At 44.6% G+C, this 17,019-nt stretch overlaps 1 protein-coding gene across 1 annotated transcript in view; it reads right to left on the bottom strand.

Moving 5' to 3' along the window:
- Positions 1-17,019, bottom strand: part of Tcp11l2 (t-complex 11 (mouse) like 2) — a 37,409-nt gene that overhangs the window by 6,899 nt on the left and 13,491 nt on the right. Inside the window, exons 5-8 of the mRNA NM_146008.2 lie at positions 16,149-16,369; positions 12,673-12,809; positions 2,769-2,950; positions 2,390-2,571 (exon numbers count right to left, since the gene is read on the bottom strand). Of these exons, the coding sequence (NP_666120.1) occupies positions 2,390-2,571; positions 2,769-2,950; positions 12,673-12,809; positions 16,149-16,369 (722 nt within the window). The remainder of the gene's footprint in view (positions 1-2,389; positions 2,572-2,768; positions 2,951-12,672; positions 12,810-16,148; positions 16,370-17,019) is intronic.

The following is a 17,019-nucleotide window of genomic DNA, read 5'->3' as shown; positions in this document are numbered from 1 at the left end:
GTTAGCTCTTAGCAGGACCTCAAGTGCTGCTAAATAAATGCTGAGTGAGGAAAGCATGGGCATGGCGCAGCAGCATCCCTGGTGTTCTGCTGCCTTACCTGAGATCTGTGTGCACTCACACTGGACCTGCCTCTGGCACTCTACAGCCCAAGGGTGGACCGCTTGGATAAAATGCTTCCCTTTGATTTTTTTTTAAATTTACTAGCCAAATTTCACTGTCTTCTTTTTTTGTTTGTTTGTTTTTGTTTTGTTTGTTATATTTTGTTTTTTGAGACAGGGTTTCTCTGTGTAGCCCTGGCTGTCCTGGAACTCACTCTGTAGACCAGGCTGGCCTCGAACTCAGAAATCCACCTGCCTCCGCCTCCCAAGTGCTGGGATTAACTCTCCTTTGATGTTTTAGTGCACTATAGAGAAATGATCTAGCTTTCTCCGGCTTTCAATCAGCAAGTTCTTAGACCACCGAAAAAATTAAATTTTCATATAAGCCAGGGCCTCCCATTCATAATAAAAGCAAAACCTTGCTTAGCTCTGTGACATACCATCAAGCCACAGGCAAATCACATCTGTTCACATCTGTACCTACAGATGATGTGAGAGCATCTTCTCACTTGTATTCTGAATTCACTATTCTATTTATATTATAAAGTGAGGACCTGGGCAGTGAATGTGTTCACCTCCTATAAAGGAATGGTTCTATGTTGTATTAAACATCCAGTAAACTGTGAATAAAACTATAGGAAGGATGAACGAACACCTTAACAGTTATTAATAACTAACATTCATCGCATACATACTGATGCCCAACACCTACACTAAGAGTCTCACATTAATCATCTTTTATTCTTGCAGTTCCCAAGTAGAGGAAATTGTTACTATTCCCCCTTTTTTGTGCACATCGGGTGGGGTGTGTGCTCCCTCATGTGTGTTCATGTCAAGGCCAGACATAAATGTCAGCTACCTTCCTTCTTGCTGTAGGGCTGTTCACTGAATGTGGGGCTAGCTATGTTTACAGACGGGCAGGCCCGCACGCATCAGGATCTGGGTCTCTCCCTCTGCCCCCTGCCCAGCACTGGGGCTGCAGACACGCTCCTCCATGCTTGACTTTACAAGTTACTGCAGGACCAAACTCAGGTCCTCATGACTGCAAAGCAAGCGCTGTATCCCCCTCCCCCACCAAGCATCTCACCAGCCCATTATGCTCCCTCCACAAGAGAACTAAGGCTCAGAGAGGCTTGAGAACGTGTTCAATCACATAACAAGACGGTTACACAGGTGACTTTGGTCTGGTCACCGGATCTGAAAGCCTGTCCTCTTGAGTTTCTACGTGTTGTTTCTTTAAACTTCATATTAACACTCGGCAGCACTGGGTGCTCAGTGAACACTTATGAAAGGAAAAAAACCTCCAGGAAAGCAGTGGTTCCCACTGGGAAGAGATGCAGAGATAGCCCATCTGCAAGGACAGAGAAGTTATTGTTTCTGTTGGGTCTTGGGCCCTGAAGTAGGAACTAAGGTACATGTCGGGTCAGTACCAGAGCCAGTGAAAGGTATGACCTCTGACAGCAAAAGAAGCTGAGGCCTGCATTGCCTATCTCCACTCACACAGCTCAAGACAAACCCTCTCCTTTGAGCTTCAGCCCCAAATGCGAAGTGTGGATTCCAAGCCACTTGGATTCCTACTGTAGGTCTGAGCATGTAGCTCACAGTCTTTATAACAGATGAGAAGACAGGTGCATCTCCCCTCGGTGGCAGGAAGAGAGGACAAAGCCCTAAAAACACCCCAAAGGCAAAGCAGCAGGGAGAGCTGACCCATATGAGAGCCATGGAAACACTGGCACGGCCTGTCTCCTGACGGGGACAGTGTCTCACAGGATGGAAGTAAAAGCGGGATCTAACATCCAACGAAAGAGCAATGCTGGAGACGGAGGTCCAAAAGCAAACATTAGGCTCATGTTAGCACACAGCTGTCTGTTTTAAGACCTTCACACATTTGATCCAGTGAAGTCATCAAAGAGAAAGGGCAGAGCAGACCCATCCAATCTGGAAAACCCTCTGACAAAGTAGTTCTGAACACGGCTCTGTAGATTTCTGGTTCTGCTTTTCGACAGCACTGTCACAGAAAAGCTCTTATATGCACCACTGAAAGGGGAAACACAACACGTATCCTGGCCCGTGTCAAGGGACACGCCTCTGCCTTCCTATGAAAGGATAGCTAGAACTTCCAACAAGCTGCAGGACACTGTAGAAAGAGGAGGTGTGAGGAACTTCAAAGCCAGTGGTGACTGTCCTGCCTGCATGGCTAGAGGCATGGCCTGCTTCGGGAAACACACGCAGAAGGAAACACACACATGTTTCATATGTGAGGAAACAGATACATACATGAAGAACTTACTCTTTATTCATGCCTTCAAGCAGAACAGCTGAAATCCTTTTTAACCTGTTAGCAAGTTCAGGCAGGCCTTCTGTAACAGCACCCACCATGTTGTTGGTGATTAAGGCCACGCAGGCAGTCATTTTCAATTGATTGAGCTTTTCTGACAGTTCTTGAAGCCGTGGTCCATCTGTCATGAGTGTCTAGCATATTTAAAATGTAAAAACAGAAAGGGAAGCCCAGTGCCATGAAAACGTAAAATAAGCAATGTCATAGACACATCCTCATTCCAATCTGATTTTAGTTAATGCACATATGACACACATACGGACCCTCTGATTCAGGGTCAAAGTCGAGAATCCAAACACTGTACATCCTGGGGGAGGACAAAGCCACTCACCTCTGGTAAGACTTTTTTCTGATAATCCCACTGAAGGAGTTTCAAGTAACAGTTATTAAGCACCAACAGAGGGCTCAGGCTAGGCGTGGAGCTATGTTCAGCTGCAGGAGCTACATCAGTCTCAGAAAGCAATTCTTTATCTATGGACTCTTTCAGCCACTCTGTGGTTTGACTGAGGGCATCTAAGGAAAAGGAAAACAAAAAGCCATAGAGTTGCTCATTATCAGTTCAGTCCTTTTGTTCATACATCCTCCATGACAGATTTCTAAGAAGGTCCCAGGGATGAATGAAAAGACACTGCCATGACCCTAAGTTCTTAAGGAGAGACAGATCTATAAACAACAACTGCTTGTAACAGAATGCAGTGGGTTCTAGAGGAACAGGAGAGAAGGGTTGCTCAGGAGTGCTCACGAGAAAGAACTTCAGAGTGACACCTGATGGCAGAGGAGAAAAGGCTGGCTGGCATGCTAGCAATGAGAACACCCACACAAAGACTTAAACATGACAGCAGATGGTACAGTCTGTAAGCTGTCCATCATATATGTATTGCTGGTCCACAAGAGGCTAGAGAAAAAAAAAGAACAACTCCTGATGGCATTGGTTTGGCAGTCAGAAACCAGCTTATCCCAAACTTGCTCACAAGTCACCTTGAGTCTGGACTCAATGCATTAAAGCCCTTTGGGTGCTAAACCTATATGAGTGTTTAATTAGAGCTACAATTTTACCAAGATTCACGTGTGTGGTCATGTTCCTGTATCCCATACTTTCTTATTAGATTTATGTTACAAACATCGGCTATGGGAAAGAAGGTCTCCTTACATAATTCTTTCCAACATGGAAGTGATATAATCAGATAGATCTGTGAGAAAAATAACTGAGAATAAGGCTGGGTAACTGAGAGGATGGCAGGCGAGTGGAGGCCAGTGAAGAGAGTGAATGGACCAGGGCACTGAAGGAGGAGCAATCATGGCAAAGAAGAAGTATTGTTATTTAGGGATAGTGTTCGTGGGTCTTGAAAGACCACTTAAAGGCAAAAAGCATGAAAACCTTGTAGGGTTACCCCCATATCCCTATCTAAGGCAGCTGAATGAACGCTGTGTCCTTTCCTGAGATACAAAGTATAGCTCTGAGGACAATGACATTCCATCTTCACACACTAATGACATTCAGTCTTCACACACATTTTTTGAAAGCTACTAGTTATCCCCTAGATGTCAAATCTACTAACACATTTCATTCATCCTCATTTAGCCACTCTGCCAGCTTCTCATCTGTGGATGCCCCTCCTGCAAGTCTCTCTTCTTCATTTCTGTGACTCCTCATCCTCTGGTTCTTGTGCTCCCTCCCTCCCCCGCCCGCCTCAGGGCAAGGGCAAGCTCCCTCATGTCCCCTCTTACAAGCTGCCCTCACACTCTAGACCTCCTCCCTGGCAACCACTGATCAAGAGAATCAAGCATCGAGTCACGATTACAGATGGAATGTTGGAGTCTTCATTCTCTTCCAAATGTTGTATTTTGAAGTCTTAATTCAAATCCCGGGGTATGACATTTGGAGGTGAAGCCTCTAGGAAGATCATTCAAGTTAGATGATAGCACACAGGTAGAGGACTCAGACAGCAAGTGCCATGCCTCTCTCAGAGACCTAAGTCAGCTCACTTTCCTTCCTCATGTACACCCTCAAACACAGATATGTAAAAAGCAAGAAGGGTGTCTGAGGGGCTGGAGAGGTGGCGAGCAGTTAGAAGAGCATGGTCTGTGCTTCTGGAGGACCAGGGTTTAACTCCAGCACCCACCTAACAGCTCACAACTATCTTTAACTCCATCTCCAGGGGCATCTGACACCCTCTTCTGGCCTTCATGGGTACCAGGTGAGCATGTGGTACACAGACATACACCCATACACGTAAGAGAAAAACGTTATTTTTTAAAAGGTGGGTATCTGAAAGCTAAGAAGAAAGTTCTCAAGAGACAGGGCCTGGTGGTAGCATCTGAAACCCCAGCAAAGGTCTCTACGAGGTGCCACCCACACCCACTACTGCCTGTTTCTGAAATCCCAAACAGGACAGAAGCAAGCAGAGAGCCATCTGATTGCTTGCAATTGATTTGGTGAGAACAAATGTCACTTCCAGTAGAGGGGCTGAACAGCAATAGCCTGCTCCCATGGAGCTCAGAGAGCCCTACAGAGTGTGGTGAAGCACTTAACTGTAGAGTCAAACCTACACTGCTGATTAACAAGTCTCAAGTAAGGGCAACCTAGTATCAAAGCAATGGGGGCGGGCATGCCTCGGGATGTGTAACACATCCTCCCCTGAGGGAGTCAGCTGGAAGCATAGCCTCACTCAAATAGGCCTGCTGACACTTGTTAGTGCTGTGCCTTAGCTAACTCACTTCATACAGTGGTGCTTCCATTTCCACATCTGTAAACTGGACCCAGAGAACAATAGTCCCTTCCTGCAGCTGTGGTAAGAATTCAGGAGATGAATACAGGCAACGCTCTGGCTGATAAGAAATGTCTAATAAGAGGTAACAACTGTGATGGTCACTCATTTGGCTCCCCAGATACCTCAGGGATGGGGGAGACTTGTCCCCACCTGAACCAGATTTGGTATTTGAAGCACAGGGGGTCTGAATCAGGTTCTCGGTCACAGATCAGTTGTGTGAATCAATGCTGAAGTTACCTCAGTCACCATGATCTCAAAGACATAAAGAATGTGGATTAGGTTTTGGTACCAATTAGGGCCTTTGCTTCAAAAAGTGTAATCTCGGGCTAGTGGTTAAGAGCACCGACTGCTCTTCCAGAGGTCCTGAGTTCAAATCCCAGCAACCACATGGTGGCTCACAACCATCCGTAACGAGATCTGATTCCTTCTTCTGGGGTGTCTGAAGACAGCTTCAGTGTACTTACATATTATAAATAAATAAATAAACCTTTTTTTTTTAGGTGTAATCTCAGCAGATCCCCTTAAAGAAAATTCAAATCTCCACAGGAATGCTATGTAAGAAATCTGACAAAACAGGAAATCCAGTTACCCAGCACAATTCTTAGTGCCTGCAAGGACTGTTCCCGAAGGGATTTTGAGGGAAGTCATAAGGATGGAAGACTGTCAGTGAGCCTACATCTTATATGTAACTTGACCGAATCGTCCAAAGTCCTGTAGCAAGCGCTGCCTCTTCTGTGGCATTGACTACTCCAGACAGTGGATGGTGGGGGGAGAGCGAGGTATTCTCCACCCACCCTTACTAAATGAAACAAGATGACAAGAAACTATCCCAAGGGACTTCAGCTGCCACTGGATTTTCTTGTTTACTGAAGACCCAGCTCTCCTAAAGCACAAAGCAATCTCTTTAGGTCATCATGAAATGGATTCACTTCAACTCTTGACTTACGATGAGGTATCTCAGCCTCAGCAGCCACTGGTGTTTTAGTCTGGATAACTCTTTGCTGTGGGGCACTGTCCTGACCTCTACTCCTGCCAGCAGAATACCAGGACCCCTACTAACAGGATAGAGCAGTCAAAAGTTCCTAGACATGGTTGGGGGGGGGCAAAGACTACCACTGATGGAGAGCACTGATTAGAGGAGAGTTAGTGTCCATTTACATTCTGTTCACAAGAATTTCCACCAACTTTGAATTCCCCATCTCTTACCATCATGAACCAAATTGAAATCACACTGAAGACTATTCTAGAAGACTTTATAGGTCTAGAGGCAATTTTTCTACTGGGCTGTGACAGCCTTAGGGCAAAATTCATTTTGTTTTACATTAGGACCCACTTCTAAGATTTCCCATGAGAAGCAAATTGCTTCTTGTATCTCAGCTCTCATAAAAGCACCCACTTGGTAGAGGTTATAAGGCAGCAGCTGCCAAGAAGAGCTGACTAAATACAGACACAGATGTAAAAAACAAACAAACAAACAAAAAGAGAGACAATAAAGACCACATTGCAATTCTTCTTAATTCAGCAGGGGTAACTTATGACTGGTGTTGTTCACTACACGTAGCCATACCACCCCAGAACCCATTTCTTCTCAGAGGCAAACACTTTTCTTCCTTTGCTAGCTCTGCTTATAAAGATAGAAAAGGTCTTTTACGTAGAAGATAGCCATCAGAGATCACAGTGGGAATCCAGGGAGATATACAGTATGGTGGTTAATCAGCATTTAGACTGTAAGTTTAATCACTCACAGTCGACACAGTAAATGCCCAGTTAGTTATCTCCAACTAAAGCTACAGTGTGGCTTGGTAGATTCCAATTCTGACTGCCTTTAGAATCACCCGAAGGGATTTAAAAAAGAAAACCAACCATTCTGGGCACAGCTCCCAGACCTTGGAGTTTGTGATTTAATGAGTCTCAGGTCAGGCTTGGGCATGAGTGTCTAAGTGACCCAGGCCAGGCTAACACACGGCCAGAACTGCACAGGACCAGAGAAGCAGAAGGCACTTCTGCCTCTCCCAGCTGTATACTGAGATTCCACTCTGCAAAGCCGGTGCACTGACTGGTCCATGGGTGAGGAATCGTGGAACCTCCCCAAGTCTACTTAACGAAGACCAAAGTGTGGACACTTTGCCCCTTCTTAGAAATGGGAACAAAACACCCATGGAAGGAGTTACAGAGACAAAATTTGGAGCTGTGACGAAAGGATGGACCATCTAGTGATTGCCATATGCAGGGATCCATCCCATAATCAGCTTCCAAATGCTGACACCATTGCATACACTAGCAAGATTTTGCTGAAAGGACCCTGATATAGCTCTCTCTTGTGAGACTATGCCGGGGCCTAGCAAACACATAAGTGGATGCTCACAGTCAGCTATTGGATGGATCACAGGGCCCCCAATGGAGGAGCTAGAGAAAGTACCCAAGGAGCTAAAAGGAACTGCAACCCTATAGGTGGAACAACATTATGAACTAACCAGTACCCCGGAGCTCTTGACTCTAGCTGCATATGTATCAAAAGATGGCCTAGTCGGCCATCACTGCAAAGAGAGGCCCATTGGACTTGCAAACTTTATATGCCCCAGTACAGGGGAACCCCAGGGCCAAAAAGGGGGAGTGGGTGGGTAGGGGATTGGGGGTGGGTGGGTATGGGGGACTTTTGGGATAGCATTGAAAATGTAAACGAGGAAAATACCTAATAAAAAAAAATATATATAAACAGCAAAAAAAAAAAAAAAAAAAAAAGAGCTTCTCCATTTGCTCATCTGTGCAATGGGACATACTGAGGACCTCCTATGTGATGGGTACTGTACCAAGTACTAGGCACTCAGAGATGAATAAACACAGCCCAGGCTCTGGAGGCGTTTCCAGTGCAGCAGGAAGTAGAAACATAGAAAGCGTAGCGCCGTGGCAGGGACATCTAGATAAGTGCTCCAATGTTCAGTTGTCCATGACATCTATTCTTTTATTTTTTTTCCATGTTTCCTTTTTCTTTTTTTTTCTGCCATGTTTCCTTTTTCATGTCTTCTTTTCAGATTATCAATTAAGAGGCCCAAGCCTGGGGGGCTGGTGAGATGGCTCAGTGGTTAAGAGCACCGACTGCTCTTCCAAAGGTCCTGAGTTCAAATCCCAGCAACCACATGGTGGCTCACAACCATCCGTAACAAAAATCTGATGCCCTTTTCTGGAGTGTCTGAAGATAGCTACAGTGTATACACATATAATTAATTAATTAATTAATTAATTAAAAAAAGAAGAAAAACAAAAAAAAGTAAAAAAAAAAAAAAAAAGAGGCCCAAGCCCAGCCTCCCTAACCAGAGGTTAGTCCAGCTAAGTTGAGGCCCACTGGGCTCTTCTGAGGAACTCACTGCTACTACAGTGTTCAAGGATGTCCCTTGTTTGAAGCAATCTTAACCATCTTAACCCATCTGCTAATACAGTCTGGCTTTCCTTGACTTGTCCTGGTGTGGCTCAGGCTGGTTGGCTTGCTCATTCACTTATTTATTTATTTATTTATTTATTTATTTATGCTAGCTAGAGTTGGATTCTGTTGCCTGTAACACAACCCAGCTTAGGGAAAAATCCAAAGAAAGAGATAAAAGTCACAGGTTAGTTTGGACTTGGATTTGGGAGACCCGGCTTCCACAGCTCACTCCTTACTTGGGGTACAATTCTCGAGGTCATGCTCCTTCTGTGTTGCTGCTTTGGTTGCTTTTGTTTTTTGTTTGTTTGTTTTGTTATTTTGGGTTTGTTGTTGCTTTAGATTTATTTTATGTATGTGAGTATGCAGTTGCTCTCTTCAGAAACACCAGAAGAGGGCATGAGATCCCACTACAGATGGTTGTGAGCCACCATGTGGATGTTAGGAAGTGAACTCATGACCTCTGGAAGAACAGTCAGTGCTCGTAATGGCTGAGCCTTCTCTCTAGCCCTTTTGTTTGTTTTGAGACAGGGATCTTATTACATAACCTAAGCTCTTTAATACTCAAGAGCATAGTCAAAGTGAGCCTCAAACTCACAGCAATCCTCCTGCCTCAGTCTTCTGGGTTCTGGGATTACAGGCATACATGACAATATCTGGCTTAGAGTTTGTCTTAGAGTTTCTCGTGCTGTGAAGAAACACCATGACCGACCAGGGCAATTCTTTTTTTTTGTTGTTGTTTGTTTGTTTGTTTTTGGTTTTTCCAGACAGGGTTTCTCTGTATAGCCCTGGCTGTCCTGGAACTCACTCTGTAGACCAGGCTGGCCTTGAACTCAGAAATCCACCTGCCTCTGCCTCCTGAGTGCTGGGATTAAAGGCGTGCGCCACCACGCCCAGCTTGACCAGGGCAATTCTTATAAAGGAAAACATTTAATTGGAGGCTGGCCACATTATCATAATGTGGAAAAGCAAGGCAGCACACAGGCAGACATGTTACTGGAAAGGAAGCTGAGAGTTTTACATCCTGATCAGCAGGCCATAGGAAAAGAGAAAGTATATGCTATGTGTACACATACATATACACAAATACACACAAATACAGATGCACACATTCATATATATGCAGGCATGCACCAAAAACTCCAGTAAGACTTATGTCCTTTTGTGTTAATAATTCTTGTAAGACTCTTATTTTGATATCAGAGCCAGGGCCAACTTTTTGGCAGAGTGACTTGGGATATAATTAACAGCTGACATACACTCTGCTTCCTGCACTCCTGATTTCTGTAGCTAAGCAAAGCATAACTGGCCTTGCTATATTACTAAATCTGTGGAAAAGAGCCAAGTCAACATGAAAGGTGAAGACAAGGTCACCTAAATTTTAAGAAGAAGCAAATAATTTGAGATAAACCAAGCTAGAGGCAGCAGGTATTGAGTAGTTTGCACTCAATTTACAGCTGTCTGAATTGATGGCATGACTGTCTAGGGACACACGGGCACACATGACCCCGCCACTGAGCCTCAGGAAGCTGAAGCTGAGAACAGAGACACGTTCAGGCATTTTTTTTTAAATTCCAATCTCTTTTTCAATGGAGCTAAAATAGAGTCCTTGAAGTCACAGAGCTTTTATTACTGAAGTCTTTAGTGACCTAGTCTCACCAATTAGCTGATACCATAGAACCCTCTGCTGTATGCCCCACTGACAGTCAGTGTCTCATTCCAGGAGAGGCAGACATGTATACACACCTCTAATGCCAGCACTTGAGAGGCAGAGGCAGTCAGATTTCTGAGTTCCAGGCTAGCTAGGGCAACACAGAGAAACTCCGTCTTGAAAAAGAAAAAGAAAAAAAAGAAAAAGATGCGTGCTCTAAGACAGAGAAGCATCTGGGTTATCCAGGATCTCCTATAACATAACCTGTTTCCTCCTACGTAAACAGAGCGTGAGAACAGTGCCAACCTCTCACAGACATGAATGAACCAACCAATGAAAAAAGAGTCACAGAAGGTCACAGCATCACCACCAGCAATAAAGAGAAGCCTATCTCCAAATTCAGACAGCTTCAATTGATTATTGGGAGGGTCAAACCTCCTGTCTATTATTTCCTCATGAAGATTTTAATTTGCCCTAAAGAGCTTAATAAAGGTCTCTACATTGATACCAAAGGGGAATGAACCTTGGTAACCTGCATAAAACCACACTTAATTGTATGGCCATTCCTCAAGCGGCTTCCACACTCTATGTGCTCCCCTGGGTGTGCTCCAGTTTACAGGAACCCATTTAAGAGCAGCACCCATTGTGCCCTGTTCACATACTGCTATGATGCTACCGCTGTGATGGAAAAGCTCAACTCTGTTAACAGTGGTCCTGCAGGAAGCCACCCAACAGCCTTAGATCACAGCTAATAAAATCCCACCCAACCCAGTTGCCAGTGAGCTGCCATGGCACCTCAAGCTTTTCGGTAGGAAAATAAAGGGTAACAGGAGGGACCTCGCTGGGTACTTGACCAAATGAGGCAGTATTTACCAGCCCCATTCCTCTCTGCCTTCTCTCCAGTCATACACCTACTGAAAGTGCGCCCATCAAAGTTATCAATAATCCTCATTGGTCAAATCCAGTGGTCAAGTCTTGACTTTCATCTCTCTTGACTACTGAAAAGGTCCTGTCACATCCACTCAAGCTTCCCCTACGTTCCAGCAGGATGCCACTCCCCTTGACTTCCCTCCTCCTATACTTCATGACCAGTTCCCTCAGCATCTACACTCACTCCCTATGGCTGTTTTACCTCATGCATAAGAATGGCAAGAGCGCTGACTGTACTGTCTGCCTGGGTGAGTCTAGCTCCATACTTTATAAGGTGCAATTCAGAAGCAAGCGATTCAACCTCTCTATGCCTCATTTCCCCCATTTATAAAGTGGGAGGCAATGTCATGTACTTATAATGATTTAGTTCATATAGGCAAAGTGGTTAGAATGTGCTAAACACTTTAAGTGTCAATGGCCCACTTCTATAGCTTTATGTAGCAGAAATACACTGATGAGCCCCAGTATGTATCCATGTCTCCCGACATTGGATTCTCACAGCCAAATGCTGACCTGGCATCTCCACACTAGTGTCAGACAATATCTTAAAGTTTATGGCTCTAAAACTCCCACCTTTCCTTCACAGGTTTCCCCTTTCCCACCACTGAGCCAATGCTTGGTCTAAGCATGTTCACTGAGTTGTCCTCAGTGCCGCCATTTTCCCTCATCCAACCTTCACTAGGCGATCTCCATCTTCAGGACATCAGGACATACTCAGAACTCAACCTTACTCCTCCATCACTACTATCTGGAATAAGCCCCCCTCTTCTTGTCTGAGAGACTCCATGACTATCTAGCTGACAGCTGGTACCCTCTTTGCTCTTACACAGTCTACTTCCCATGCAGGAAACACACAGTAAAAAATCACACGCTGCTTCCCTGACCAAGATTCTCCAGTGACTCTCTTCCCTCTCAGCCCATCGCCCCTCCCTCTTCCCTTACCAATTTTCCTTTGGTCACATCTACCTTGTACACACAAAACATGAAAGCAAGTCTCTGCTTCAGGGTCTCTGCTCTTGCAGCTCCCTGTGGCCAGAATGTCCTTTCCCTAAACCTGTGAATACCCCTTCTATAGTTCTTAGCAAGCTTTGCTCAAATGTTACGGACTAAAAGAAGCCTTGCCTCATCCCGTCTATGAACACCTTCAGCTCCTGTCCTGTTACTGTTTGTCCCACAATATTACATCTGACAGTTTATGCTTGTTCGCCATGCCTTCCCAAAAGGGTATAGCACATTCTCAATAGATATTTGGAATAAATGGAAAATGAAGATGTTCTCAGCACATTTTCTGAGACAGAATAAACAACTAGAAGTTTGCAATGTCAACTTTGAAGAGGATTCAGACATGTTTAACACTAACAGGAGAGCCAAAGTTCTTTAGTAACACAACATGTATAGGCAAAGTTACAGCACCGTATTTCGAACCAATTTTGACATAAGTACATATTATACATATTATACATACTTGGAGTTTCTTCTACAACTTCCTGGAATTTGTTTCTCTCATATTCCACCAAATGATGCTGGATGTGAGGTCTAATATTCCTAATGACAAAATTCATCATGTCCATTCTCATGAGGTCCAAGACACGGAAGATTTGTCTACAAATTTTAGAATTGAAACAAAGAAGTGGTTGAGAAGTTACGTTGAAACTGACAACTACCTATGTGTCACAGACTGGATAATCCTCTTGAAAACACATTTTCAGTGTCTAAGGCATCAACAGTCATTTACCAGGGCCATTTTTCAAGGAAGTCTTATTCATGTGTATGAGCATCTACTGTGGCAAATATTGATAACCCTGGCAGCTCACCCACCCCTGAAAATCTGTTGTGCTTCTAAAGAGCCTGAACACAGTGCACAGGGCTATAATACTGCAGAAAGAAGAAAAACACCTCCGTAAATGAAAGGACAGGGCTGTGGGCCACCAAGGGAAGCTGCTTTTCAGGCTCTGCGGTCCTGTGCTCAGATCCAGCTTTCCAACTGACCAGAACTATGGCCATGGACAATTCCTCAATCTCTTTGCACCTCTGTTGCTCAGGACCAAAAGAAGAGGACATCCCCTGGGAAGGGGGTTAGAATGGTAGGGAGATAACGAAAACTGATGCTTAGGAGCACTGGTGTTCATCGCTGCTCTATACATAAGAGCCAGGATGCAACCACCTTATAGATCTGCCAACTAATGAGTGGATAAAGAAAATGTAGTCTACTCAGATCAGTGGTTCTCAACTTTCCTAATGCTAAGACCTTCTAATACAGATCCTCACGTTGTGGTGATCCCCCAACCATAAGATTATTTCCATTGCTACTTTATAACTATTATTTTGCTATTGTTATGAATAATAATGTAAACATTTGTATTTTCTGATGGCCTTAGGTGACCACTGTGAAAGGGTCATTTGACCCCAAGGGGTGCCACCCCCAGGTTGAGAGATGCTGGCTTATAAATATGGCATTTTATTCAAGTGTTTAGAAATGCAGTTATGAAATACACAGAAGATGCATGGAATGGGAAAGCGTCTTACTGAGTGAAGTGACACAGGTCCAGAAGGACAACCATCATGTGTTCGCTCAGGGGATGATCTGAGCTTAGACCTTTGCAGATTCATGTGTTTGTGTTGTATAGGTGTCTGTAAACAAGAAACAAGAAAAAGGCCAGGAGGTTGAAGACGGCCTTAAGAGGGTGAGAAGCAAAACATACAGACCATGACAGTTGAGGAGGAAGAACTATGATGTGTGAAAGGTTTAAAAGGGAAGGAGCCAGGAGTGTGTGTGTGTGTGTGTGTGTGTGTGTGTGTGTGTGTGTGTGTAACAGAGACAAAAGATGCATTGTGTAACAGAGAGAAAAGATGTATTAAATATATGAAGTGTGAAAGGTTTAAAAGGGAAGGAGCCAGGGAGTGTGTGTGTGTGTGTGTGTGTGTGTGTGTGTAAAACAGAGACAAAAGATGTATTGTGTACCAGAGACAAAAGACGTATTAAAGATCCATATAAAAACTCACTGCTTTATACACTAACTAAAAAGCCCCTATTTTTAAAAAGCTTGTAATGCAGAAATCCTACACGAGCGGGTAATGCTGCTCCTAGAAGTTGTGGGTCTTTAAAGCTAAAATCCGACTGTCAGGAGTAAGTCATCTCCCTCTGAGTTGGTGCCCAGAGAGGCTCAAAATTTCCCCCATACAACACTGCTCTTGGGTGTTCACTAGAATTAGACAGTAAGACTCTATGTACTTTGTCAGACAGAGGAATCAAGCTGGACCTAAGCTGGCTGCTGCCCTGGCTGTCAGTGTTACTGTGTTAGAAGATGCTAGCCAGGCTGCTGGTGGAAACAGTCATCAGCGATTTAATCCAGCTGTGAACCCTGTGTGCTACAGTACAGACCTGCTGGGCAACAGTGGCAGGACTATTATTGTGAACCAACTACCTTCGGATTGGATTTAAGGCCTCTTCACAGGAGGGAATACACACTTGGTACTATATGCTAAGTCAAAGATCCTATTATTCGGAAGGTCATAGGCCATAGGGGATAGTTACTGTTGCTTAAATACACATACTGTCAAACTTCCTTTTAAATATGTATGTTTATGTTAATAGATTAGTGCTACTCTCAGACACAGCAAGTGAAGGGTACAAGACTGGGTCCTTCAACATTCCAGAATGGGTAGAGAAGACATCATGAAGCCCCATCCCTGCTCAGGAACTACTAGCAGTTAATGGGTGCCAGGAGAGGAGCTGGCATTTTCTTCAGTGATTGTAGCTTCTGGTGAGACTCCACCCATGCTTATGCAAGCAACTTTAAACTCAGGGATCAAAAACATGTGGCATCCAGTAGGTGACCACGACCAAGATAAACACTGAAGATCTGACATCATATAGGTAACTGGAAGCAGAGCTTCTACAATCTTCCAGAACTCAGCACAATACTAAAGATATAAAAAGCCCATTTTATAGACAGGTGAAGTGTCACCTTGAGAAACTGTCAACTTGCTATGGGCTACAAATAAAATTACCTTCTATATACAGACCAGTTTCCATTCCTCTGCTTTCTAAAACTGTTACACAAAACTCAGTCCTCAATATGACTTGTATTCATAAAACAAAAAAAAATCCTATCGATGGCAATAAGCAGTTCACAGTATGTCCTCTGGAATCATAAGGAAGTTACTGTCTACAGAGTTAGACAAGCTTCTCACACATTAATGTGAGCCTCAAAAACCTGGAGACACTGTAGCAGACCTGGATAGCTGACTACCAATACCCTGGCAGATATGAGGCTATGGGTGGGCCTTCAATCTGGGTGGGGCCGTGTGGCTAGTCAAAGTCAAGGGCATATGCCCTCTTGAGGCTGAGTTTACACACTGATGTCCCAGTCTTTCCACTTGCAGCTGGATGAGAAAATATCACAAGCAGGGTGAGGGCAGCCAAGGACAGAGGAGCTCTGGGTTCCCCAAAGGCAAGTGGACAGTGCCTGACCAATAATCCTAGAGAGAGACACCAGCACCAGCAGATTCTTATTGGTGAAATCATGAGAATTCAATAGCAGCTAATGGCTCTTAACAATGCCATGACCTCCTCTAACCCTGACTATATTAGGATACCTTTCCTGGAAGCTCCACCCTCTATGATTCCTTCCACAGCACCAGAAACAACTGTCTAATCAGCATAGGTCATTGGTCAAGGTCTGTCTCTTCCCTTCATCCTAACCCCCTGGGGCCAGGAATTCTGATTTTATTACTATATCCTCAAGGCCCACTGCATGCAGAATAACTACCTCACTAGAAAACTCAACACACAGTGTCAAGGACTGACCGGCTCCCGTTTCTGTTTTTCCCTTGGCATCACAAGCTCCTTTGCAAGGCCAGTTATCTATTTCCCATTACTCCCAGTCTCTTGAAAGAATCTGAAGCCACTAAGAAAACGCACACAGCAAAAGGGCTAACCTCAGCATCTCCACGATGTTGGTGGTAGCTTTCAGCTCTCGGATGTCTTCATCTCTCACAGGAGCACATATCTTCCCCATGGTGGTGATGACATAGTTGGCCAGACCTTGGATGTCGACAGCACTGTGCTCGGCCTGCTGTCTAATGAGGTCGATGTCCAGAACCTCACAGATCTGGCTGTGAAGTCTGTTCCCGCCAGGCGTGAGGAAAGAGAGAAGAATCTGCACAGGGAAAGAAGAGTCAGCGGCGGCCCTGTCCCAGAGGAGGACGCTCCCCGCTCACACTGCACCGTCCCCAATGCCACAAGCTATGCCTCTGCCTGCAAGGACATCAGACACGTGCAGTGCCTCAACCCGGAGAAGAAAGTTCAATCGGCTGAAACAAAAGCCACGGCTCTTCAGAATGACTGACGTTTCAGGAGGAAAACTGGACACCTCCAAAAAGCCTTCAGTGAGGCTGCACATCATGGCTCCAAAACCACTCAAGAGCAGATGACTCTCCGAACCCCCACGTGAAGTCCATGAAGAATAGTTTGTGTACAAATACTACACAAGCCAGTGCTTAACTGAGTACTCTTAGTATGGTGGACTCTGAGCTCACATACACAGTAATGGCTGGGAACACAAAAAGCTCTGAGCCTGACCCTTCTGATCTGGGTAAGTTAGAGCACTATGTACATAATAATAGTCCTGCAGTGCATGCTAAAGAGCAAGCGTCTCGTAAACAGCCACTGAAAAGAACTGCCACCTTCTTGTTTAGTTCTCACAACTATCCTGTAAACACTCAAGACACGGACATTTTCAGAGGGTGAGCTCATTACTAGCCCAGGTCTAACTCTTAGGTCTCAGTGTGTACTAAAGCACTGCCCTGA

The sequence above is a fragment of the Mus musculus genome, chromosome 10, assembly GCF_000001635.26.
Source record: "Mus musculus strain C57BL/6J chromosome 10, GRCm38.p6 C57BL/6J".
In the NCBI taxonomy this organism is placed as follows: Eukaryota; Metazoa; Chordata; class Mammalia; order Rodentia; family Muridae; genus Mus; species Mus musculus.
The sequence above is the reverse complement of the archived record's forward strand: the minus strand, read 5'-3'. Positions and strand labels throughout refer to the sequence as shown.